General features: G+C 45.6%; 2 protein-coding genes across 2 annotated transcripts; one reads left to right on the top strand and one right to left on the bottom strand.

The window, feature by feature from the left end:
• Positions 1-5,844: 5,844 nt before the first annotated feature.
• Positions 5,845-8,479, top strand: LOC124674880 (40S ribosomal protein Sa-2-like). Its single transcript, XM_047210933.1, has 5 exons — positions 5,845-6,059; positions 6,834-7,096; positions 7,178-7,375; positions 7,475-7,670; positions 8,078-8,479. The coding sequence occupies exons 1-5, from the start codon at positions 5,918-5,920 to the stop codon at positions 8,188-8,190; spliced, it is 912 nt and encodes a 303-aa protein (XP_047066889.1). The 5' UTR covers positions 5,845-5,917; the 3' UTR covers positions 8,191-8,479.
• A 3,628-nt stretch (positions 8,480-12,107) lies between these two features.
• LOC124674689 (peroxisomal (S)-2-hydroxy-acid oxidase GLO4) lies at positions 12,108-17,327 on the bottom strand. The gene is made up of 12 exons (XM_047210735.1): positions 17,172-17,327; positions 15,198-15,345; positions 14,985-15,109; positions 14,843-14,889; positions 14,678-14,755; positions 14,469-14,593; positions 13,984-14,044; positions 13,754-13,816; positions 12,933-13,002; positions 12,691-12,791; positions 12,462-12,566; positions 12,108-12,367 (listed from the first exon to the last, which is right to left on the bottom strand). The coding sequence occupies exons 2-12, from the start codon at positions 15,341-15,343 to the stop codon at positions 12,188-12,190; spliced, it is 1,101 nt and encodes a 366-aa protein (XP_047066691.1). The 5' UTR covers positions 15,344-15,345; positions 17,172-17,327; the 3' UTR covers positions 12,108-12,187.
• Positions 17,328-27,355: the final 10,028 nt, after the last annotated feature.

Below are 27,355 nucleotides of genomic sequence, written 5' to 3'. Positions count from 1 at the left end.
CCCTGCGGCACTGCACAAACACCTCAGCATGCATCCACGGCGTAAGAGCATCTCCAACAGGCGCGCTATATCGCGGCGCGCTAAAACCAAGAATCCGCGCGCGGTAAACAGATATGGCGCGCTGTGCCATTTTTTCCTCCGCCGGGCGCGGCAAAATACAGCGCGTGCGCGCGCAGGAAAAATGGTCCTCCGCCAGGCGCTGCAAAATACAGCGCGCGCGGGCGCGGAAAACAGATTTCTAGTCTATTTTGCATTCACAATTCATGAAAGAAATGACACAATTCATGAAATAAATGACACAAAGTGCAACAACATCACATAGTTCAACAAGGACACACAAAATGACGTAGTTCAACAATGACACACGACATATGGTTCAAATGGACAAAGTGAAACAATGCATATCACAAATGCATATCACACTTCCGCATTTTCCAAGTCAACACCTTCTTCTTCGTCCTCGTCATCTTGGGTTGAAGGAGGAATAGTAGCATTCATGGAAGACACGAAGCCTCCCGGTGGTGCTCCCATACTCCCGTACACACCACTCACGGAGCCTCCCATGGTCCCTCCAAACACTCCTCCATAGCTTGATCCTCCCATGCCGGCCATGCCTCCATAGCCTCCCATGCCGGCCATACCTCCCATGGAGGGCATGGGCATGCTTCCCATGCCGGCCATGCCTCCCATGGATCCAACATTCATTGTCTCCATGAATGCCGCATCATCCACTCTACATTGCAATGAAATTCATTACCATCGGCTAGGTATGCATCTAAACCACAATTCGACAAAAAAGAAGTGTTTTTTACCTCTCGGGCATTTCACCATCCACCATATGTGCGCCCGCGCGGTTGCCGGACGGAGGCGTCGGCTGGGTCGGCGGAGGAGGAGGAGGAGAAGGCGCCCGGTTCGGCGCCGGAGGAGGAGGCTGTCGGCGGGGGACGGGCGCCTTCGCTTTCTCGGTGGCGCGACGGCGGCGGGGCCGACGTGAGGCCGTTTCGTTGACGGCGCCTTCCCCTCCTCGGCGCGGGCCGCGCGTTGCCGGTGCCTCGCGCGGCCATCCGCGCCGCGGCAGCGCTCGCGTGTAGTGCCCGCGCGCGGCGGACGAACAGCGCCGCGCGCGCGGCCGTTGGGTTCCCGGCGGGTTTGAGCTGGCGCGGCGGAAGTGGCGGCGGCGGCGGAGGGTGTGACGAGTAGGGAGGGGTCGGCGGGTTGCCGGAGGGGTCGTCCATCGTCGGGATCGCCGGCGGCGCGCGGAGACGACGGATTGGGCTCGGGGCAGCGACGCGGGGAGGAAGTTTCAGCGCGGGGGATTTTTCGCGGTTGGACGAGCGATGCCGCGCGCCGTAGCCGACGCGCCGGATATGCCGCTCCGGATTGTGCAAAACGCCGCGCGCCCTAAAAATTTTACAGCACCGCGCCGTTTACCGCGCCTGCTGGAGCGCCTGATTCTGTCCCGCGCGCGCTATATCGGACGTTTTTATGCCGCGCGGCCTATATAGCGCGCCTGTTGGAGATGCTCTAACGTTCGTTCCATCTGTTGTATGGTTAGTTACAACCTCCAAGGAAACCAACCTAGACACAACTACGCAATTATCAGAAGCATGATCTACAATTGAGCCAATAGTCCGTCGCTCGGGCCTCTGAAAAGCGGCTTTTGGTATAGACTGTTAGGACGATGCGACATTTGGATTGCTGCTAGAATGGTCAGGGATAAGTCACTATCTGTTGCCATAAGTTTTCACATTTCTTGGAGTTACCATCTTCTTCCTTGAAAACTATTTCTCTCCATTCGATACAACATGTGTTGGTTCCACTGTTGTTAAGTAGTATACTCCATCCGTTTCAATTAGTTGTCGTTGATTTAGTACAAAGGTATACTAAATCAGCGATAAATAATATAGAACGGAACAACAAGTTCAACAAGAAGTATGGAGAAGTAATAGGCCCAAATTCTTCCTCGGGAATCACTAATGTTTCTCTAACATCATCTTTTTAAAACACAAAATAGATGTTCTTGCATTAATATTTTTCTTTGGTATTTGAATATGACACACCGAAAGCGCAGCCGCTACCCGTCTCCGGAGGCGATGGCAACAAAGGGAGAGTGAAAGCCGAAGAAAAACCGGAAATCGTTAGTTTAGATAGGACCTCTCTTTATTATCAAACGCTAACCAAGTGCAAGGTCTGATAGGCATTTTCCTCCTATGGTGACAACTTTGTTCATTTCGAGCCTGCATCTCTTGTCTTGTGGTCTGTGTCGCCACTCCTCTTTATCTCGCTTCTGGTACTAGCAAATGCCCCCCCTGCCTCGTGCATAATGCGTTTGTTGCTACCTCCCACACAATGATTGGATTGAGCAATGCATCATGCATTCAAGCATAGTCTAACAAACCAACTGACATTTTCCTTACGATCGATGGAACTTTGGGTCCTGTCAATGTCGCCTATCTAACACCGAGCGAAAACTGCATCGCATCTGCTGCCTTTCACGGAGCATTTAAGCGCCTTTGCACAAACTCTTTTCCATCTTCTTTTCCTTCTAGAATGAAGCCTAGATGCAATGTGAGATGAGGGTGGCATCTCACTGTTGTAACAGTAGCACACGTACGTGTTCGATCTGGGAAAGAGACTTTATATGGAGTAGCATGGAGTGCCAGATTGCTCTTGGAAATAATCAGTACGGGTAAGTGCAGCATCAAAGCTACATCGAAAGCGAACGGGACATATACGCTTCGATTTTCCTCGCAGATTAAGCATCAGCACTCAAACACTTACCCTTCTCCTGGCGAAAGGTAAAATGCAGCCGATCTAATTTGGAGGCTGAGGGATCGATTCTTGTGCCACTGAAGTGATCAGTGGAGATCTGTAGTGATCTTGTTCATGCGTGTGATGGCTTGCTGTGATTTGGTTTAGCTGCTTTAGAATAACTCGATTATTGATCTTATAGTAGTAACTCATCAAGAATCGAGATAGCTGACCAGTACGGCAGTACACTTGCTCGCTTCTCGGTTTGCCACGCAGAGCTCATCTGTTTTGATTTGACACTACCGGTTGTTCACAAAAAAAAACTTTGTAGATCGGCTTATGGGCCTATGTCCGCCTTTGGGTTCTACATTCTGCTGGACACCCGTTATCCTGGTTGATAATGGGCTCAGATTTCCGACAAAAATAGGAAGTGGTGTTTTAGAACATGGAAGAATATAGTCCATCTATTTTGAAATGCACCTTACATATTTTGAATTTTAAAAAATTGAAACAAAAAATACACATGTACATCTTCACGGGATACACGTTCACAAACTCGTTTCATAAAAAATCGACTTGTCATGTGACTTGTGTAAAAAAATAAAACTCAGTGTTAAAAATAATGCTTTTCACAATATAAGTTTTCTCTTTTTCTTACATAAAACACAAAATATATTGGTTTTTCGTGAAACTTGCCGAACACACATATATTATGGAGATGTACATGTAAAAAAATCAACATTTTGAAATATGATTTTTTTGGTAGAGGGAGCATACGCACCCAGGAGCCGAATTGAATTTCCGGACAAAAATAGGATTATTTTGTTTTTGTAATTTTAAATAATTCTGCCTATGCCTAATTCGTCCCAATCTTCTTTGAGAAGTTGACTTACCTAGATAGGCTAAGACGGGAGGCATCACTTGATTCATCAGAAGTCTTTCTTTCAACAAACATCCAATCGATTGGATCATACAGGTATCCCTTCAACACAACATAGGTCATCCAAAAGGAACATATGTCCATGTTAATGGTGATTTTTAAAATGACAATATGCTTGATGTTGGAAAATGGAAGCAATATTTCAATTTGTAGAATTGCCAAGGAGCACAAATTGTAGTCAATTTATGATGCATATACTAAAGCTATAAGCATGCATAAGTATCATCCTAGACATTTCATGCAAATTCCCTTGTAAACTTAGAAAAGAAAAATTGATGGTGGCTTCCTATGTGTCGTTGTCATAGGGGTATCCATAATATTGGTTTGTACACATTGCATGACAGTTCTAGTTTTTAGTTGTAGTAGTGGGTCCACATATTTTTTACTTTTTAAAATGACTTGCATAGAAGTAAAATAGTGTGTATCTACTTAACATAAATTATAAGAATTAAAATATACTTACTAATGGGCCACACCAAATGCGGCCCATTTAGGAACTTCCCGTGTTTGGAATTTTGTCATGGCTTCAAATTTTCAGAATTTGCATCACGATACATTTTTAAATGGGCATCATAGATGGATTGGAAATACTTAAGAGTATCTTTAGCAGGTCCCGGGAAAAATGAATCAGGAAACTCGAATCAGGGTTGCTGGATAACAGATATCCAGTACGCGTGGGTGAGTGACATAACATATACCGAAGTTGGCACCAAAAAATTAAAAAAACACTCCCACGATTGAAAACCGAATAGAAACATAGTTCATGCTTCATCATAGTTCATTAATTTACAACCAAATCATGAACAAATCAACACAACCGAGGACTTCTAGCCCTACATTCACCAGACATAACACTAGATTGGCCGAAAGACATACTAGGTCATACCTTCGATCCGAAATACCGGATGTAGTATAGTTGCTTTTTCCTAGAAGACCTAGGTTTTATATCGATCCTTGGAAAGCGACTGATGTGGTGATTTACTCAAGCAAGACCTTGTGAACTTGTGAAATATTCGTCTCACTAGACCTTTGAGTTTACTTAGGGTCTGTGAATCACGGGTGGAGATAAGAAAGGGCTAATGTTTTACATGCAAATGTGCATACATGAAATTGGATAAAATATAATAATAGTAAGGATAATTGTGCATAATCAATTCAGATTAAAATCTTGTGGACGACGCGTCCTTGTGTACTATAGACTCTAATAGGCAGTCGCGCTGGTTATCTACAGACTACTGTCCAACCCAATCACTCCAGTCGTGATGGTTATGAAGGTTTATTAAGTGCTAAGCACGGACCAAGGCATTAACATCAATGTTTTCACCATTATTTTCTAATGGATCTCAAACTACCACCGTACACCCCCTATTGTCACTGGGTTTCGCAAGAAGCATCAAACTACCACTAATCACACCTCATTACCTTTATCAATCCTCGGGGTCTTGGATACCTTACAGGTCCTAGATTGAGGTATGAGATGGATATACAATTATACAAAATTTGTAATTGAAAATCAAGCACAACACCCATGTAAAGTTAAACGCACATGATGTTGCGAGGCTAGGCCTCAGCCCTCAGCCTGTGAGGACTAATCACACTTGATAAGATCAACAAACATTGTATCGAAATTCCTAAGATTAATATAAAATAGTCTTACAATGCCACCAATTGTGATGAGATCAAGAGTACAAGTAGAATCTATGGATATTTTAAATTCAGATATACTACCTCCATCCCAAGGCTTAATACTTATTTTTAAAAAGTCAAACCAAGTAGAGTTTGATCAAACTTTTAGAAAAATATCAAAAAATATAATATTTTGTATATACTATATGAAAATATATTTCATTATCTATCTATCTATCTAATGATACCGATTTCATATTTTGCATGTTGATTATTTTTGGTAAAAACTTAGTTAAATTTAACATAGTTTGACTTTCTGAAAATAATATAAACCTTAAGCTTGGGATGGAGGTTTGTCAAAAAAAGACAAGGAAAAAAAAAGGAAAAATGGACTTTCTCATAAGAAAAGCCCATACACGGGGGGCGAAAGCGAAAAATGCAGCAGAGCCCCGAGCTAGGGTTTTATCCCACAAGAGCCAGCCCATATAAGTAGTCTTGCCCCCAACCCTCGCGACCTCTCGCGCCGCCACCACCCGAGCCCTCTCTTCCCCTTCGCTCTCTCGCGCTCGGGGCTCGCGTCCGAAACCCTAGCCTACCACCATGGCGGCCGAAGGAGGTGGCGCCAAGGCGCTGACCCAGCGGGAGCAGGACATCCAGATGATGCTCGCCGCCGACGTCCACCTCGGCACCAAGAACTGCGACTTCCAGATGGAGCGCTACGTCTACAAGCGCCGCACCGACGGTACCTAACGGATCCTACTCTTATACCATCCTATTGCTCGTAGAAATCGTAGATCCGTCAGTGCAGTTGGCTTGAATCGACGTCGTAGCGCTGCTTTTCGGTTGAAGCTCGGTCTAGATCTTGCCATGCTCATACGGTTAATTAGATACGGCGCAGTGTTTACTTGTAAATCAGGGACGTGTGCGAAGCGAATGTTTGGTCAAATCATATGAATATACCGTGACAAATTATTATGTCAGTTGCCTGTCATTACGGGTGCTGCTTCGTTCAGTTTGTTGTCCAGTTATGCTTGTTGAGCCTTATCTAATTTGATGATTTAGTGTTGACTTAAATCTGATGGGTCCACAGCGTGCGAATGTATGATCCTCGCTGTTACATTTTGTGGACAATCTTTGGTGCCATTGGGCATGTGGGAATTCACGGGATTACCTTAATTAAGTTCTTCGTTCAGTTTGTAGTCCCCTGATGGCTGTTGATACTTATCTAACTTGCTGGTTTTATGATGACTAGAATCTGTCTCTTCAACCACAACATCTAAATGTACCCAAGTAGAATACATTCCTGCTGCTAGCAGTTGTGATTTTACAATTTGTGGACAATTGAGAGGATCACCGATCATTATATTACATTTTTGGTCTCATCACACATGTGCAAGTTCATCAGAATACCTTAACCAAGTAGCAGCTGCTTTACTGCCAGGAACACAGTTAATTTTTTCTGTTGATCATCATAAAACAGCTGATTAAAGCTGCCTTTCTGCACTTCTTTTTGTAGGTATTTACATCATTAACCTTGGAAAGACCTGGGAGAAGCTTCAGATGGCTGCCAGGGTCATTGTTGCCATTGAGAACCCTCAGGACATCATTGTGCAGTCTGCTAGGCCCTATGGCCAGAGGGCTGTCCTCAAGTTTGCTCAGTACACTGGCGCTAACGCCATTGCTGGGAGGCACACTCCTGGTACCTTCACCAACCAGATGCAAACTTCATTCAGTGAGCCACGCCTTCTTATCCTGACCGACCCCAGGACTGACCATCAGGTAAAAATTTATTGTTGTTTAGATATTTTTTATACTGTCACTTGTGGGCATTTCTTAATCATTCTGTTCAACTGTATACAGCCCATCAAGGAGTCTGCACTTGGAAACATTCCAACCATCGCCTTCTGTGACACTGACTCTCCTATGCGTTACGTTGATATCGGCATCCCTGCCAACAACAAGGGGAAGCAGAGCATTGGTTGCCTATATTGGCTGCTCGCTAGGATGGTTCTGCAGATGCGTGGTACCATTCTCCCAGGACGCAAGTGGGAAATCATGGTTAGCTTTCACATCTGAACAATTATTTGGCAAACCTTATTTTTTGCTAACTAATGCTCTCCCTTCTAATTGTTCCTTGACGTGGTTTCTCTTTTGTAGGTTGACCTGTTCTTCTACAGGGACCCTGAGGAAGCAAAGGATCTAGAGGAAGAAGATGCTCTGGTTGCCCCTGAGTATGGTGCAGTTGCTGAATATGCTGCACCAACTGGAGATACCTGGGGTGCTGAATGGCCAGGAGCTGCTGCTCCCGCTCCTGCTGTTGAAGGACAGACTGGGGCTGAGTGGACTGCTGCAGGTTTGAATGCTCTTATATCATAATAATTATGTTAGAGCTGAATGCAAAGCAAAGAAAGATCAAATCTAGGCTTGCATCTAGTTTATCTTTCATGGCTTGGTTTTCCTTAATTTCAGTGCCATGTTTTATCTTGTGCCTAGCTCAAATCATTAAGGCTGGGTTTGAGCCTGTAGCTGAAGTACATCTGAAGTTAGGCTGCCCTCCTGAGTTCATTTTAGAATAGCCTGTAGCTCAATGTGATGCATTTACTTAATGCTATCATTTGTATGGTTTCTTGTCTTTCATCATCCAATTACTAGTTTTTATTCTATTTTAGCATCTGCCTATTAGTTTGATGTAGATGTCAGCTTGATAGTATTTTTGATTCTACCTGAAATATGTGCTGAAGTTGCTATTCTGAATTGCAGCTCCTGTGGCTGAAAGTGGATGGGATGCTGTTACTGCCCCTGCTCCAACTGGCTGGGAGCAAGGCAGTGCACCCGCACCCGCGGCAGCAGCACCTACTCCGAACTGGGAGTGAAAGAGGAACCCATGATTTTTGTGGGGTCAGAAGGCTGAGTTATTGTGGAATCTGTTGGTAGACAATGTCCAAGTAGACTTAATTATTACAGTATGAGTTTTATGTTAGGTGCAAAACGATTTTGTCTTGTTGACTCTGCTGGGCTGTGAGAGTTAGCCCCAGTCTTATGTTCTGCTCTTGTCTTGGATAGCTTTATTTGAAGTTCATTTGCTAGCAAGTGTATGTGCAGCAACAAATTCGTGAGATTCACTTGGCCCTAGTGAGTAATGTTGAACCTCTGCTTATCTGATTTGGCCCACGTTTTGTTTTACATCTTTCATTATGAATTTATGAGAGCAATGCATTCTGCTCCTGCTCCTTCTGTGGTGACTTTTTAGCATGTGTTTTCGATGACGGCTAATTAGAACATGATATACCAACGTTGCCTGCACCTCTCCACGACTCCTGATTCTTCCTCTAGTGGGCCTCTCCTTTGCATTCCGGATGGAAATTTATGTGCGTGGAACATAGAGATTCCAAACTCTCGTTCCTCCGGCCCAGGGTTTGGGATCGGGCTTCAGAAAACTTCACTTCCTATGCCATAGCCTCTTTTTCCAGTGTTAGTTCAACCATCAACTTAGGCGAACACAGATCTCACCGTGAGCAGGGTGCCGTGCCATGCCATGTCCCCGGCATTCTCGGTTTGATTAAAGTTAAAACTTTGTAAAACTTGACTAAGCATAGGAAGAAAAATGTAGCGAAAACGGACCGAAGTAACTGGTGCCACATTTGTTTTCATATATTTTTATGGAACAAAAAAAAAAAGCAAAAACAAATACAAAAGTAGATATTGTCGGAAATAGATATAGAATGAGTACGGTGTGAATCATGAAAAATACCAACCATTCAAACAAACCAACAATCTTATTTCTTATCGAAACGCGATGCTCGATTTACTAGGGAATAAGTGAAAGGTCAAACTTTGAAAGCCTCGAATGCATGAACGGATCAACTAGTTTTGGGACAGGCCGATTCGGAAGTTGAACTTGACAAGATCACATGATGGGCTTGGTGGAATGGGCCATCCACATCAACACTAAAACGGGAATTCTATAGTAGTTGGAAACGGACCGCTCAAAAAAAAAAAAGTAGTTGGAAACGGAAGTTCCATTTTCGCGTCTATTTCACGACAAAACATTGTTCCGTTTCTGTTTCCATTTCCATCAAAATATTTCCGTTTTTGTTTGCAAAATTGTGTTTCTATTTCCATATTTTCGTTCAGTTTTCATTTTTTCGGGGAAAAGTCGGAAACTTTTCGCTCCATTTTTATCCCTAGCTAAGTAGTGTACAACAAAAACATCAATATCTACAATACCAAACAAATATATTGAAAAAAATGCATTTTCTAATAATTTTAATACTCCTTCCGGCTCTAAATACTTGTCGCGGGCATGATGATGGAGATGTGTTGGCAGCCTAACATCAATCCAATAAGTGTCAAGAAGTCCAACAAATCTTAATCGCTGATCGAGATCTGCATCCAACAACTGAAGTGCCTTTTTGAGAGAGCTAAGTGCAGAAGAAAAGCTAGCCACCACTCGGTTGCTTTGCAAACAAGATAGAAGCTAGAATATGTCTGCTACCGTGAGAGGGTGAAAGAATACACTATAACATCACAACCAAATGAGAAGCGAAGAAGAAGAGTCTCCAAGCTGGTGATTGGAGGTTCAAATAGGCTTGAATTGGCTACAGACTTGCGAAACTTGTTCATTAATTTGAATACTTCGATCTGATTACATGGTTTAAGATTTGAGTCAGTTGAGAATCAGATTTGAGAGCGCTTTGGTTAGTTCAAACTGCTACAATGGATGTTAGCACAATTTTATCAATCACACTTTCTGCCGGGTAACAGAGGACTTTGTTGCATGGTTACCAGAGAAGAGTGGAGTGTTCACGGTTAGATCCGCATATAGACTGGGGCTGCAACCTGCACTTGACGCGATGAGCCCTGAACCAGGAGGAGATAGAAAAGTTTGGGATCTGGTCTGGAAGGCTGCCGTTTCCCCAAAAATGCGTATTTTCGCCTGGAAGATAGCTACGAATACACTTGCTGTTCGTGAAGCTTTGCATCGATGTATTTCAAAAGTTGATTCGGTTTGCATCATTTGTGGGCGGGGCGCCGAGGACACACATCACGCATTGGTTACATGCACTATCGCCCGCATCCTCCGCGAGGAGATGCGCCATACTGGCCCATGCCGGATGAGGAAGTATTTCTTCAACATGGTAAAGAGTGGATTCTACGTCTCCTTGATCAAACCCCTGTACATTGCAGAGATTATGTGATCTTCCTTCTCTGGAGGGTCTGGCACCACCGTAATAACATAGTGCATGAAGATGGCAAAGCCTCGATTGCAGCTTCGGTTCCGTACTTATGCAGCTATGTCGAGTCTTTCAGATTGTATGCTTCTACCCAGGCGAGCTCTTATGATCCGAAGGGGAAGACAAATGTGACGCCGGATAATCCACCCCCGTGGCTCGGGTAAATGTTTCAGAGTGGCTTCCGCCAGGAGAGGGACATATCAAGGTGAATGTTGATGCTGGCTGGCATCCGACTTCAAGGCGGACTGGGATCGGGATTATAGCACGGGATGCCCAGGGTCGAGTCCTCCGAACTGAATGGAAATATGTACCTTCATGTGCTAGTGCTGAGGAGGCTGAGGTTTCGGCATATCTTGAGGGTCTTGGCCATCTGACTCAACATTGTGCAGGTCAAGGTATTCTGGAGACTGATTGCCTTCGAGTTGTCCAGGTTTTAAATGCAAAGGAAAGGAATAGATCTGAATGCTGGAACTTATATATGCAAGCTCAAGATATCCTGAGGGTCTATGGTGGACTGGTGGTATCACAGTTGTAAAAGTAGGTCGTTTAGGTAATGCTGCAACTCATAGTCTTGCTTCTCTAGGGAAGTTTGGTGCTAGTGATTCTCTCTGTAATGCAGCTCCGCCCTGTATGCAGTGGCGGACGCACAAGAAATCTGCAGGGTGGGCACACTCCCTAATTTTTAATTTTCACTGCCCATGTGTGATAAAAATTTACCCAAATAACTAAATACTAATGGTTTTCCAAAAAATCACCCAGCTGCGTACGCCACTGCCTGTATGGTGGAAATTGTTGCAAACGATGTAACCTAAACTTTGTTTGTAGCGGCAGGTTCCAGACGCACTCTTTTCCTCCCAGGGTACCGAAGGAGGTTGAGAGGTTTTTAATGAGACGGCCTATCTACTTAATATATACAAAAAAAAATCAAACTGCTGCAGTTTTAGCATAGTACAATTTTGAAAGGCAAACCGTTTGAGCAGGCAAAAAGTACCCAATTGAGTTGTTATTTGATCAGTATTCTGAGAACACGTATGTCACTTGTCTACCAAATTTCATGTTGTGGTTTAACAATAGTTTGCTGATTACCAAATACTACCTCTGTCCTTATTTAATCGACGCAAAACAGTAGAGCATACATGCATTCCCGCGTCAATTAAACACGGACGGAGGGAGTAGAACATAAACTATGATATCTCTGTTGTGGTTGGTCCACGACCGTGTTTTCTCTCTCCTTTTTTCCACATAATTTCTTATGTCACTTGTGTTTATATTTTCGATGCATCCTCCAAAAAGTAATTTCACACAGCCTAGTGGGGGTGTTTATCTTCCCCAACATATTTTATACAGTACTGTTTTATATATGTTTAATCAAAGTTTACAAAGTTTAACTTTTATTTAAATCTAGAAGACAAGGTAATTATCAACAGAGAGGAAGTACCACCCTCCACTTGACAGAGCAAATCCGCTTTTCCCTTTTGCAGGTGGTAGTAATTCTTATTACCAACGCATCTCGTCTCCTTGAATGATCAATGTTGCAATGTGCACTGACACTGTGACACATACCATGCCCGCCGTTTAAACTTGCAATAGTAGCAAGTAATGTTCGTTGCTGCGCCTGCATCGGCATCGCTCGCAGTCACAGCAGCGCCCTGAGCCTGTCGCCCTCGGTCAGGACACGGTCGCGGGTGACCTCGGCGACGCTCCGGCAGCCGCAGAGCGCCATGGCCAGCTCCAGCTCCCTGTTCAGCATCTCGATCACGTGCTTGGCCCCCGCCTCGCCCCTCGCCGCCAGCCCGAACAGCACCGGCCTCCCCACCTGCAACGCATGGCGCGGTTACATCTCTGTGAAATGCAAACCTGCTCCGCCGTCCAGCCAGCCAGCCAGCATGATCTGCAGAAGAAGTACGTACCATGACTGCCCGTGCACCGAGCGCCAGCGCCTTGAGCACGTCGGTCCCCCGCCGGACTCCGCCGTCCACCAGCACGGGCACGGCCCCGGCCACCGCCTTTACTACCTGCACCGACCCACATGAGGCACCACCTTGAGAATATACTTTTAGAAAGTGAAAGGGTTTTACTGCGCATAAGTCTATGCTGGGCAAACCGGATGACGACGAGCACGGCTCGGTTCAGGGTTACCTCTTCAAGCGCGGATATGGTGGCAGGCGCGTAGTCAAGCTGCCGCGCGCCATGGTTGGACACGATCACGCCCGCCGCCCCGACCTCCACGGCTTTCCTGGCTGCTTGTTTCCCCATGGCGTTCAGCATTTCACACGAAAATGTTAAAACGATAATGAACACATTGTCAACATCAACGCAACAGATCTACCCTCCGCATTATAGTGAAGGTGCCAAACAGTGGCTGCCGAGTGCCGACTTACCGTCCTCGGCGGTGACTATGCCCTTCAGTAGGATCGGCAGGCTGGTTATGGATTTCAGCCACTCCACGTCCTGCAGAGACAGAATGTCAGAATTCATGTTCTAACTTCCAACATGCTCCTGCAGGATTGGCTCATGGCTCCTAGAGTCCTTGTTTTTCAGACACCAGTGCAGTAATAATGAGGACTATTGTCAAGTACTGGAGCAATTCAAGGTTACTGTCTCCCTATATATGCAGCCATGCAGGGCGGTTAGGTTTGCGTTTATGTCAGCACGTTCTACTGAGAGTGGAACTCTGTTCTCGCCAGAGGGCTTTGAATGTACCTCCTCATGGGTGATGGACGATGCAGAGTTACAGACATTGTCCTTCAAGTCTTGAAGCTACTGTAGAATATACTCATGAAGTACCGGACGTAGGAGCACATGCTATAGGATCTAGGAGTATAACTTAACGAGAGAATAACCAAAATACCATTAGTCAAAACCGAAAGAGCCAAAATGCCACTAGTAAAAACCAAAGTGCCAAGATTCTGTCTCAACTTCCATTTTTTCATGACAAAATACCACTTCCGAAAATTGTCAACCAGACCCGCTAGTTCCCCGCAAAAAAAAAAAACCCGCTAGTTAATTTGCTTTGATGATCTTGATAGTGTGAGTCTAACACAGACAAAACTATTAGATTTGTATGCCATACCGAAAATACCCTCCTTACATCATCCACGTTCAATGGTACTCACGAAGTACTGGACATGGGAGCAGATGCTGTAGGATCTACTAGGAGTAGGTTAACTTAATTTGCATAAGGTTGCCAGTTTTGCTGTACCTTCCAGGATAAAGATGGATCCAGCGTATCACGTGCATATTTCTCAAGCTTAGAGCCGTCTGTCTGCAGATGAGAAAGATGATAATCTGTGATTCAGTCTTTCAGAAAGAAAAATGAGTTCATGTGGTAGCATCATAAAATATTTCGTTCATCTTTGTCCAACATGCACAGATTATTTTAAAGCAGATATAGTCTAGCTAAGATATTCTATCAAGCAGACATTGACTCACACTATCAAGATCATCAAAGGACATTAAACCTTCGAGGTTTTCATTCGGAGGAGCAACCATCCTGTATCAACAATCAGATCAGCGAATCAAACATAAGAATTGTGCACTGTGGTGATTGTTTAAGATATTGAGATGCAATATAAATCTTTTAGGTATAATTTATGGCATGAGACATGTATGCCTATCAGATTTTAACCTTAGTAAATCAATTAGATCATACTGCTAAAAAACACCAGGTACACTGTAGGAGAATAAAATCCATATGGTTATTTTGGTGAGTTTAAACTATAACAATGCAGATTGATCATGTATATATTTGAGCCATTAATACTATATGCAACGTTGAAGTTCTAGAACAAAAACAGCTCTTATCTTCAAACTGTGTCTGCTCATGTACAGTATAGTATAATCGATTTAGTATAAGTACAAAGAAAAAGAACGTAATTTTGTACAAATATTTGAAAGAATTTCGAAAAGTAGTTTACTTATTTCTAATATCAGCTTCACGCCGACCGAGCATAGGAGTGTCAACTGTCAGAACAATGGCTTTGAATCCAAGACTCTCTGCCCGCCTTACCAATGTTGCTGAAACCTCTCTCTTCTTAAAGACCTATAATGGTAATGAAAAAAAAAATTAGAGATCACATTATCCTAAAAGGAATTTTATCTGGAGCTTGAAGTCTAGATCTCATACATATAACTGATAAAAGCGAATCGCACTACAACTGGAGGCAACCTCCTCGATCTTGCAACTGGATGAGAAGGATAGCACCTGGACATGAAAAATAAAAACATGTATAGCAAACATAGAGGAACAAAAATATGAACGAATGATCCTGAATTATTATTTACCACCAACCATTATGCTGTTACACGATGCTGCAGCTCTTGCTGTAGCCACCTCCCCTGAAGTAAGCAACGAAACAAGAGATGTAGAGATATTAACAGTGCTTGGATGCCATATTTTAACAATCAGAACTTAAAGGTTTGAGTTGTGAGACCTTCTGGATTTGCTAATTTGTGTGACCCTGTTGGTGCAACAATTATGGGCGAGGGCATGTCATATCCCAATAAGCTTGTCGACATGTTTATGTTGCTGACATCTACAAGAACTCGAGGCCGTAACCTGCAGTATGCACACAGAGAAAATCTTCAAGTCCAAATCCTTCAGATTGATGAAGATTTTATGTACATAGGCAGTATAAGATTAGTACAAAATTCTTCCATATGCTGCGATATTGTCCCTCAATGTGTACTCATCCTCCGCTCCTCCATTGATGTAATCATAATGCATTTTTGGCAAAGCTTTCTTGGCAAGTTCTTGGTACTCACGGATATTGACTGGCAGGTTGTTCTCCATTTCTGGTACAGACAAGGTTTAGCTTTAGCGGTCATTCAGCTAATGGAAATATCAGTTTTGCAACCATGCACCGGTTAAGATGATTTTTAACACATGACCAACTAGTCTGTACCAGTACCAAATCACAGCATATACTGAGCTTTCAATCGGACTGGAAACTGGTCAACATAATTTTTGAAACTAACTTCACAGTTTTGAATGTAGTAGTTAGACAGGGAGAAGTTTTACTGCGAAAATGAGTATCATCCCAATTTTGGTGGGACTCAGATGCAAATTGAAGTGTCAAGCAGTGAATTTCTACAATCAGTCACTGATAACAGTGGGTAGAAAAGGACCAAAGGACAAATTGAGATGACTCTAGAATCAAACTACTCAGTATAGACCGAGTTCCAATTTGGCACCAATTCATAAACAAAAATTGAACACCCATAAGGCACAAAACACATTAAGAGACCACATAGTACGATAGTCTGCTTCAGATCAAGGCTGAACGAACTGGGATGGTCAGGGAGGAGGGGGAGCAACTTCAGTACTACAAAGCACAGGATGCGACTACACTGACCGTCGCTTCATGATTGGAGCAGACCTCAAATAGTTCTTTCTGATCACCTTAGCCTGCCAATGAGGCCCAAGGTCCAACACTTAGCCTGCTGCTTACTTTTTTTTTTTGAAACTAGGCAAGAGACTTGCCATAGTAAGACCAAAGCCGTGCGTGTGAGACTGGAGACAGACTACGACAGACACGGCACACAATGGCCTCTGAATCTCCGACGTGACATCACTCCTTTCACTGTACCACAACAGTTGAGGATCATTCAAGATCCACAGTAACACGGCCATCTGATCTCCGTTTCTGCTACAGACAACGTTTAGAGATCTAGTCTACCAAAATATCAGTTTTGCAACCATGCACCGGCTAAGATTATTTCTAACACATGACCTCTAGTCTACCAAATCATAACATAAACTGAGTTTCAAATCGGGCTATAACTGATCAACATAATTTTTGAAAATAACGTCATAGTCTTGAATGTAGTAGCTACACAGAAGTTTTACTGCGAAAATGTGTATTATAACTCTATTTTGTTGGGACTCGGATAGATCGAAATTGAAGTGTCAAACAGTGAATTTCTACACTCAGTAAATGATAATCGTGACCTCGTGGTCGTGGGGTGTAAATGACAAAAGGACAAATTGAAACGACTCTAGAATCAAACTACTCAGTATAAAACTATGAAGTCCTGGGCGTGCACACCTGATCTGAGCGAGTGAGCCTACATCAGCAACATGGGTACACACAAACCACAAAACACATTACGAGACCACACAGTACACAGCTATACTCTGCTTCAAATCATGTGGATGGTCAGGGAGGAGGAGGAGCGACTTCAGTACTACGAAGCACAGGATGCGACTACACTAAACGTCGCTTCATGATTGGAGCCGACCTCAAATAGTTCGTTCTGATCACCTTAGTCTGCTAGTGAGGCCCTAGTTCGTTCTGATCACCTTAGTCTGCTAGTGAGGCCCAAGGTCGAACAGTTAGCCTGCACCATACTGAAATAGCAAGACCAAAGCCGACCGCGCGAGACCGGGGACAGACGACGAGAGACACGGCGCACAATCGCCTCTGAATCTCCGACGCGACATCACTCCTTTCACTGTACGGCCACAATTGAGGATCATTCAAGATCCACAGTAACACGGCCGTCTGATCTGCCTGGTCTACCAACGAAATCGAGACTGGAGAGAGCCGGAGATCGGCAGCAAATCATACCAACTGAATGAAGGAGGGGGTCATGAGCGGAGGAGCTAGCGAGCACCATACCTCTGGAGATTTGGGAGGAGAGGCAGCTACCGGAGATGTCGGGAGGACGAGACGATCAGACGAGGAAGTTGGGGATTGATCGCGAGCTGCTGGATGGAATCGAGCGAGTGTGATGATGTGAGAAGCGAAGTAGAGGACAAGATGGGTGCTGTTTTTTTTTTTTAAGGAACACTACTGTGTTCCATTAAACTAAGGTGCTGGACATATTGTCAGCACATAGTTCGATTACAGACTGGGGTAGATCAGCAATCCAAATCCCCTGGTTGCCGTCACCCAACAGAGCGCCTCGCGCTGCAAGTTCATGTGCTACCTTATTACAGGTTCTATTACAAGTAGAGACTTTTACATCATCATAGACATTACAGATTAGAGCCTTTACTTCTTTAAAGAGAGGCCTAACGGCGATAGGTCGTAGTCCTTTGACGTGATGACTTTCTTCAGGTTGATAGCGTCCATTTCCAGTTAGGCTCGGTTACATCCCATCTGGGATGTGATTTTAACGGCCTGAAGTATAGCAATGGCTTCAGCTTGCATGGCAAAACCTGCTACTTGAATATGCCCGCATCCAGCCGCGACAGGAAATCCTTGGTCATTTCTCATTATGAATCCCCATCCTCCTATTCTTGAGGATTCCCTATGCACCATCTGTGTTAATTTTGACATAATTATGCATAGGTAACGACCACTTGGGTGGCATTTGGTTCTTTGGATTTTGTTCTTTTTTGCCCAAAGCTTTATATTCTGTAGTATGGGAAATAATTGAGGAAACTATTTGTTGAGGCTTTCTCACCTTATTACCTGAATTGACTTTGTTCCTTTCCGCCCACCAGATCCAAAGCGTATAACATGTTAGGATTTTCTCCTCTAAATTGAGGATGGATTCTAGTAGGAGCATCGCATTTGGGCACTCACTGAGTTTGATTCTTGTCTTCTCCATTAGAAGTTGCCTCCATATTTGCTTGACCATTTTGCATTTGAAGAAAAGGTGACCTCCATCTTCATTTAATCTAAGACATAACGGGCATGTTGTGTCAACCTCCACCCCCTTCTTTTTTGGTTCATTCGAAGAGGAAGGCTATTTGTGGTCAGCCTCCACAATAAATGTAAGATCTTCTTAGGAAGAGGTAGAGTCCACATTTTCTTCCACTGGTTACTCTGCACTTGTTGGTCATTCCCTGAGATTGATGATTTGCCATGTATGGAGTTGTGAGCTTCCCAGTCCCTTGCTACTTTATATGCCGACTTGACAGTAAACATTCCTTTCTTGTCATAGTACCATGCTGGGAAGTCCTGAAATTGATCAAAGACTGGTATTTGGAGTATGGCTTGGACATCCTCCTTTTCAAGGGTTTGGTTTAGCAACTGGACATCTGATACGCGTAAAGCACACGCCCGTTGGGAACCCCAAGTGGAAGGTGTGATGCGTATAGCAGCAAGTTTCCCTCAGTAAGAAACCAAAGTTTATCGAACCAGTAGGAGTCAAGGATCACGTGAAGGTCGTTGGTGACGGAGTGTAGTGCGGCGCAACACCAGGGATTCCGACGCCAACGTGGAACCCGCACAACACAATCAAAGTACTTTGCCCCAACGTAATGATGAGGTTGTCAATCTCACCGGCTTGCTGTAAACAAAGGATTAAATGTATAGTGTGGAAGATGATGTTTGTTTGCGAAGAACAGTAAAGAACAGAGTTTGCAGTAGATTGTATTTCAGATGTAAAGAATGGACCGCGGTCCACAGTTCACTAGTGGTGTCTCTCCGATAAGAAATAGCATGTTGGGTGAAAAAATTACAGTTGGGCAATTGACAAATAAAGAAGGCATAACAATGCACATACATATATCACGATGACTACTATGAGATTTAATCAGGGCATTACGACAAAGTACATAGACCGCTATCCAAGCATGCATCTATGCCTAAAAAGTCCACCTTCAGGTTATCATCCGAACCCCTTCCAGGTATTAAGTTGCAAACAACGAGACAATTGCATTAAGTATGGTGCGTAATGTAATCAACACAAATATCCTTAGACAAAGCATTGATGTTTTATCCCTAGTGGCAACAACACATCCACAACCTTAGAACTTTCGTCACACTGTCTCGGATTCAATGGAGGCATGAACCCACTATCGAGCATAAATACTCCCTCTTGGAGTCACAAGTATCAACTTGGCCAGAGCCTCTACTAGCAACGGAGAGCATGCAAGAACATAAACAACACATATATGATTGATTGATAATCAACTTGACATAGTATTCCATATTCATCGGATCCCAACAAACACAACATGTAGCATTACAAATAGATGATCTTGATCATGATAGGCAGCTCACAAGATCTAACATGATAGCACAATGAGGAGAAGACAACCATCTAGCTACTGCTATGGACCCATAGTCCAGGGGTGAACTACTCACACATCAATCCAGAGGCGATCATGGTGATGAAGAGACCTCCGGGAGATGATTCCCCTCTCCGGCAGGGATGCCAGAGGCGATCTCTTGAATTCCCCGAGATGGTATTGGCGGTGGCGGCGTCTCTGGAAGGTTTTCCGTATCGTGGCTCTTGGTAATGGGGTTTTCGCGACGAAGACTTTAAGTAGGCGGAAGGGCGGAGTCGGAGGGCTGACGGGGGCCCCACACCATAGGGCGGCGCGAGCCCCACCCTTGCCGCGCGGCCCTGTGGTGTCGGTGCCCCGTCGCCCCACTTTGTTTCCCTTTCGGTCTTCTGGAAGCTTCGTGGAAAAATAAGACTCTGGGCGTTGATTTCATCCAATTCCGAGAATATTTCCTTTGTAGGCTTTCTGAAACCAAAAACAGCAGAAAATAGCAACTGGCTCTTCGGCATCTCGTAAATAGGTTAGTGCCGGAAAATGCATAATAATGACATAAAGTGTGTATAAAACATGTGAGTATCATCATAAAAGTAGCATGGAACATAAAAAATTATAGATACGTTTGAGACGTATCAACATCCCACGTATTGGTAACCGGATCAATGAGGTCTTGGACCATGTGCACTATGTTTCTTTTCTTTCTCGAGATAACTCTCCTTGTTATTCCCCTCGGGATCCATGGGTCGTTCCATATGTTAATCCTATTTCCTTTCCCCACCTCCAGATTATTCCTTTGTTCAACAAATCAATTCCTTTTAGTATGCTTCTCCATGTGTAAGACATGCCTCTCACTGGCTTAGAGTTCAGGATCTGTCCGTCTGGGAAGTATTTAGCTGATAGTACTTTCGTAACAAGCACTTCAGGGTTGTTTAGCAGCCTCCATGCCTGCCTTGCTAGCGTAGCCATGTTGAAGTGGTGTAAGTTTCTGAAGCCCAACCCGCCATCACTCTTGGGTAGGGTCATTCTCTCCCAGCTTACCCAATGCATTCCATTATCCTTCTCCATCTGACTCCACCAGTACATGCAGATCAATGTACTGACTTGGTCACAGAAGCTTTTTGTGAGATCAAAGCAACCCATAGCATAGACTGGAACAGCTTGTGCCACTGCTTTGATAAGGATTTCTTTTCCTGCCTTGGACAATAGTTTTTCCTTCCAGCCTTGGATGCACCTCCATATTCTCTCTTTTAGATAGGCAAAAGTTTTGCTCTTGGATTTGCCAATGTATACAGGGAGGCCAAGGTACTTTCCTGAGTGTCCTTCCTTGTTGATGTTTAGGATTGATTTCACTCCTTTCCTCTTTTCTTGTTTGGTATTCTTGCTGAAAATGACAGATGACTTCTCCTTGTTGATCATTTGTCCTGAGCATCTTTCATACACATTTAGAATCCGTTGTACTTCTCTTGCATTACCCTCTTCCGCTTCTATCAATAAGAGTGAGTCGTCAGCGAAAAGGAGGTGGCTTACACTAGGGGATTTTTTTTACAGATTTTGATACCTTTCAGCTTGCCCTCTAGTTCTGCCTGATGCAGCATTGCGGAGAAGCCTTCTGCGCATAAAAGGAAGAGATAAGGAGATAATGGATCTCCTTGTCTCAATCCACGTTGAGGAGTGATCATCTCAGTTACTTCGCCACTTTGATTCGATATTTCACTGTGGAAACACAGTTCATTATTAATTCCACCCATTTCCTCCTAAAGCCAAGTTTGATAAGCATACCTTTGAGGAAACCCCATTCCATTCTATCATATGCTTTACTCATGTCTAGTTTGAGTGTTGCGTAACCTGGTCCACCGGTCCTCTTGTTCTGCAAATAGTGTGTCAATTCATATGCTAACAAAATATTATCTGAAATAATTCGCCCTGGGACGAACACACTTTGATTATGCGATATAATGTCGGGGAGGATACACTTAAGTCTATTTGTGATTACCTTAGCCACCACCTTGTATATAACATTGCATAGGCTGATTGGTGATAACCCACAAGTATAGGGGATCGCAACAGTCTTCGAGGGAAGTAAAACCCAAATTTATTGATTCGACACAAGGGGAGGTAAAGAATACTTATAAGCCTTAACAACCGAGCTGTCAATTCAGCTGCACTGGAAAAGCACTAGTAACAGGGGTGATGTGAAAGCAGCGAGTAATATGAGAGCAATAGTAACGATGAACACGGCAGCAGTAATAGATAACACAGAGGCAATGGCACCAGAAAATAGTTGATACTACTTCCAATGTCATATAGAGCGAGTATATGATGATGCGAGATGGACCGGGGTTCCCAGCTATCTACACTAGTGGTAACTCTCCAATAACAAGTGTTGGGTGAACAAATTACAGTTGGGCAATTGATAGGATTGAAATAGCATTAAGACGGAACATCAAGATTATTAATCATGTAGGCATGTTTTCCATATATAGTCATACGTGCTCGCAATGAGAAACTTGCATAACATCTTTTGTCCAACCAGCCGGTGGCGAGCGGGCCTCAAGGGAATCTATCGGCAATTAAGGTACTCCTTTTAATAGAGCACCGGAGCAAAGCATTAACACTTGGTGAAAACATGTGATCCTCATACCTAAGCCTTCCCCTCCGGTTATCCCAGTTGCTGTCACTCTGGGGCCTCGGGTTCCGGACATAGACATGTGCAAACAACTTGTAGATACAATCTAAGCAATAAGTATAGAGCTTAAATCTAAGATCATGCCACTCGGGCCCTAGTGACAAGCATTAAACACAACAAGATTGCAGCAACAATAACTTCATAAACTTTATAGTAACAATCCATCGGATCCCAACAAACACAACACCGATTACATCAGATGAATCTCAATCATGTAAGGCAGCTCATGAGATCATTGTATTGAAGTACATGGGGGAGAGAGTACCAACTAGCTACAGCTAGAACCCGTAGTCCATGGGGGAACTACTATTATCACCAGAATTTGACCGAGTCAGAGGTGGGCCGCGATCAAGATGGGTTTGAAGAATATACATGGAAGAAGTACGTGAATCGGCCTTGTGCAACGTTTGGGCTAATTTGCCCTTGTATCATGTAACATATTAGATTACGAGTCGGTTAGGAGATAGAGTTTTACCCGTGCACGGTTAGGTGCACGCCTGAGTTAGAAAGTCCCTTGGACTATAAGTATGTATCTAGGGTTTATGGAATAAACAACAACCAACGTTCAATACAAACAAATCTCGGCGCATCGCCAACTCCTTCGTCTCGAGGGTTTCTCCGGTAAGCACCATGCTGCCTAGATCGCATCTTGCGATCTAGGCAAGACAAGCTCTATCTCGTTGTTCATGCGTTGCTCGTGCTCGAAGCCTTTTTGATGGCGAGCAACGTAGTTATCTTAGATGTGTTAGGGTTAGCATTGTTCTTCGTATCATATGCTTGTCGTAGTGCAACCCTTGTACATCTAGCCGCCCTTACACCTATCTTAGGTGTAGGGGCGGCACCCCGCTTGATCATAGTTTAGTAGATCCGATTCGTTACGGTTGCTCCTTGTTCATCAAGGATTAGTTTAACATCCGCAATAGTTAGGCTTACAAAGGGTTGGAGGATCCAGCGGCGTGTAGGGTGGAGTTTGCTAGCCCTAGACATGATGTTCCGGGGATCAACCTCGTGTTGGTTTTTAGGCCCTGTCTAGGATCGGCTTACGGTCACCGTGCGCGAGCGCGAGGCCCAATCGTGAGTAGGATGATCCGATTATGCGGTGAAAACCCTAAATCGTCGTAGATCGCATTAACTTTATCTTGATCAAGCAGGACCACCATATATTCGGACACCTTGTACGAATCATGGGTGGATCGGCTCTTTGAGCCGATTCACAGGATAACTTGAGAGCCGATCGAGGCTCGTATTTAATGTTTACGTGTATGCCATGCAGGAAACTAAGCGAGGCATCATCCAACACCTTCCTGACCAGGTATAGGTCAGGTGGCACGCCCTTGCGATAGCATCGGACGTGTGACCAGGAGGCTTTGCGGGCCGTCGCTCCGAGGGACCGGGGCCAGCCGCAGCCCTAGTTGTTCCCGGCTCCACTCGTGTTGCCGGTCGCTGCCCGCCGGTGGGTTTCTGACCGCAACACATTCCGGCACGCCCGGTGGGACAATCTTCGACATCCACCGCATCGCCATCTACATCCGAGATGGCGGAAAGCACTCCGGTCAAGTACGAGGATCCGACCGACGAGCTCAAGAAGAAGCATGACGAGATCAAGGCGGTCCTCGAAGCCGAACTCATCGGCTCTTTCCACGAACCCGCTCCCATGGCGTCGGATGGAAGGGGTTCTCACCTGAAGGCGCACTCGATGGAGTGGACCTGTCCGCCCCGTCGAAGAACGCACCAGGTCGCCGCGTCAGGAGATCAACTACATGGTGGCTCATTCGCCGCACCGCCACTCGAGAGCCCGGTGAACACTTTGGAGCGTGTCGCTCTGCGCGTGGTCCAGGAAATCATGAGCCACCGGTATTCTCCGTCGGGACCAGCTCTAGGGACTTACAAAGGAGAGATGCCACTCCGAGTCCCATCCTCCGCCGCCGTTCGCATGGGCAGCACCGTGAAGTGCCGAACTCATCGGCATACGTCGTCTACAAGATTGGTGGTGATCCTAGTGACTACCAATTCCTGCCCGAGGCGCCCAAGGAGATCCCGCACGGATACGCGTGCGCATACGTACCGGACCGCAATACTCGGGCACTCTCAAACCAGGTTGCAACAGCAGGGGCCTCCGGAACAGCCAGGAGGAACGTCGGGAGCCGATCTTGAGAAGCAAACGTGGTTAGCTAAGTACGCCACTCCGACAAACCTCCGTGAGCCCAGCTCCTGCAGCTTGGCTTAGAACCGGAAAAGCAAGCATGGCTGGTCAAGTATGCCACCCCGGCGAATCTTCAGGGTTCGACACCTTTAGCCATCACCGCGGATCAGATTTGTACAATTCTGAAAGATCAGTTCGGCATGATGCCGAAAAGGAAGACGTTCGGCTATACCAAGCCGTACCCCAATGACTACGAACTGATCCCGCTACCACCCAAATATCGGCTCCCGGACTTCACAAAGTTTAGTGGATCAGATGGTTCCAGCTCCATCGAGCATGTGAGCCGATATTTGGCACAGCTGAGCACGATCTCAGCATCGGACGAGTTGCGTGTGAGGTTCTTCGCGCAGTCCCTCACAGGGATCGGCTTTCGGGTGGTACACATCGCTGCCACCGAACTCCATCCGGACTTGGAAGCAGTTGGAAGAGCAGTTCCATGAGCAGTATCACTCAGAGGCTTCCGAGGCTGGCATTGCCGATCTAGCACAAGTACGACAGAAGCGCGGGGAGACAGTGTCAGAATACATCCAGCGTTTCAGGACCATTAGGAACCGATGCTATTCGGTTCACGTAAGTGAAAAAGAAGCAGTCGAGTTGGCGGTGGTGGGTCTCTCATCATCGATCAAGGACGTGGCCTCCCAAGCAGACTACCCTTCATTGGCGCACATGGTACGAAGCTGTCGGCATATGAACAGCGCCACCCGGATGTTTACCGGGACAAATTCAAGCGTGCGGTGGCCCCGGTTGAGGCGGACGAGGATGAAGGTGCTCGCAGGAGATCGAGAGGTAGCAAGTGGCTGAATGGACTCGAGCGGCGAGGCCCCGTGTCCCGCAAATGGGTGAAGCCACAAGGCCCTCCGAAAGGGTTCGACTTCGACGTGACCAAGACCGAGCGGATTTTCGATCTCTTACTCACGGAGAAGCATATAAAGGTACCCGAAGGCCACAAGATCCCCACGGCGCAAGAGCTGAACGGAAAGCCATACCGCAAGTGGCATAACACGTTCACCCACACCACCAACGACTGCAGGGTGTGGCGGCAGCAGATCCAAATGGCGATAGAAAATGGACGGCTAATTTTCAACCAGTACGCCATGAAGGTCGACACACACCCCTTCCCCGCCGTTAACATGGTGGAGTATACTTACCATGGAGGGTGCCAGCCAGATTTCTCGTGCAATATCAACATGGTAGGACCTGGGCACCACTCTGGTAAGGACGGAGATGAGGGCAGCCGCTCTCATAGCAAAGACACAGAGGAAGCCGCTCCACGCGATTGGCTCCGCCAAGACGGCAAGCGCTACGTCACAGAGGGAGAAGTGAAGAACATAAGATATCAGCGACCTCTCTCTGGTCACCTCCTCAACAAGTATGTGAGTCAGTATGACCAACGCCGACGATCCAGCGATGAGGATGAAAGAGATCGTCTGGCTAGAGAAGCCAGAAGACATCGTCGGCACGATCGCGATGAGGAGGAGCACGAGCGCCGTGCCAAGGAAAAGTCGGGGAGCGAGACGACGAGGACGAGACCGGGATTGTCCCTTCTTCGACATTGCTGGGATTCAGGAATGAGCCGATTGCCCACAATCGGCAATTGCCCAGAATGCAACCGAAGAAGAAGGAGACAGCCAACGTGTCCGTGTTCAAGCGCCTAGGGCCTCTCCCGCCACAAAGCAAACGCGCTGAGTCCCCTCGGTTGGAGGATCTCGAAGATTCAGAAGACGAGGGAGGAGAAGAAGACAGGTACCACCGGCCAAGGTGGTGCCCTGATGGACTCAGCCGTTCCCAGAAGCGAAGGGTTCAGCGATTGCGCGGCCTGGAGGAAGCCAAAAGGTTATACTTGCATACACTGAGGAAGGCACGACCTGATCTGGCTGCGAAAGTTCAGCGAACCCTGGATGAAGAGGGTCGTCCACGGAAAATGGAGTGGCGCCCCAAGCAAAGGAAAGCCGATGATGAAACATCGGCTGGCACAAACATGGTGCTCGTCCTTCCGACGAAGCTTAGTGCTCCACGATTACACGATGCACTCAAGGTGGACGACAGCAAGCGCACCAACATGATAAAGTCAGAGATTGGGCTGGTTTTATCCACCGGCCTGACCGAGTAGCAAGAACAAACCAATGAGCAGATTTGGTGAGGCTGATCCTTGTGATCGGCCCCAAAAATTTATGGACGAACATTACAAAACCTTCATCGAACAAGCAACGTGGAGGCCGATTCCAGCAATCGGCCAAAATTATCCTTACCATCCATTCTGCCTGGGTTCAGCGTTTGATCCAGCAGGGAATACCTAAAAGAGCCGATACCATCAAATCTCTTGACAGAATCGGCTCGGGGGGCACCTAGGTGGAAAAAACACGAGGATATGAGGTAGAAGCGTCCTGCAAATGCCCAGCAGCCTAAGATATCCTTTGATGATGGGTATTGAAGTATGGGGGCCGATACATGAATCGGTCGTAAAAAATTCGGAAATTTTTAAGCACAGCCGATACAGCAGCCATCGACTTAAGGATATAAAGCCGATGCATGGCCATCGACTCAAGAGGTATAACTGTTATAATCAGAGGATCCATGGAGCAGGAAGTGGGCCACGAAGACGTGCAGATCAGGTTAAGGATGGGTTGCCTCAGATCCACCAAAGGAAAGGAGCCGATCTGACCTGCAAAGACAAAGAAGTGGACTGAAGAAGCTCGGGGGGCAGCTCACCCGGAAGGTTCTCTGTTCTGAAGAGCCGATTTTGCTGGGAATCAGCTGGCGCTGCATGAATGTTCTCTCAGGCGTTGATCTAGCCCAGGCCCATTTGTCTGAATGGCATGCCTTCGTCTCTATTTCGCCTTGACTGAGACTCGGGGGGCAGCTGGTCTGGTGAATGCTCTGTTTTTTGAAAGCCGATTGGGTGGCCATCGGCTAGTCCTGCGCCGCGATTTTCGTCAAGGGTGGTGATCTGGCGGAA

Source organism: Lolium rigidum, chromosome 7, assembly GCF_022539505.1.
Source record: "Lolium rigidum isolate FL_2022 chromosome 7, APGP_CSIRO_Lrig_0.1, whole genome shotgun sequence".
NCBI lineage: Eukaryota > Viridiplantae > Streptophyta > Magnoliopsida > Poales > Poaceae > Lolium > Lolium rigidum.
Note: the sequence above shows the minus strand (reverse complement) of the source record. Positions and strands in the feature narration are given on the sequence as shown.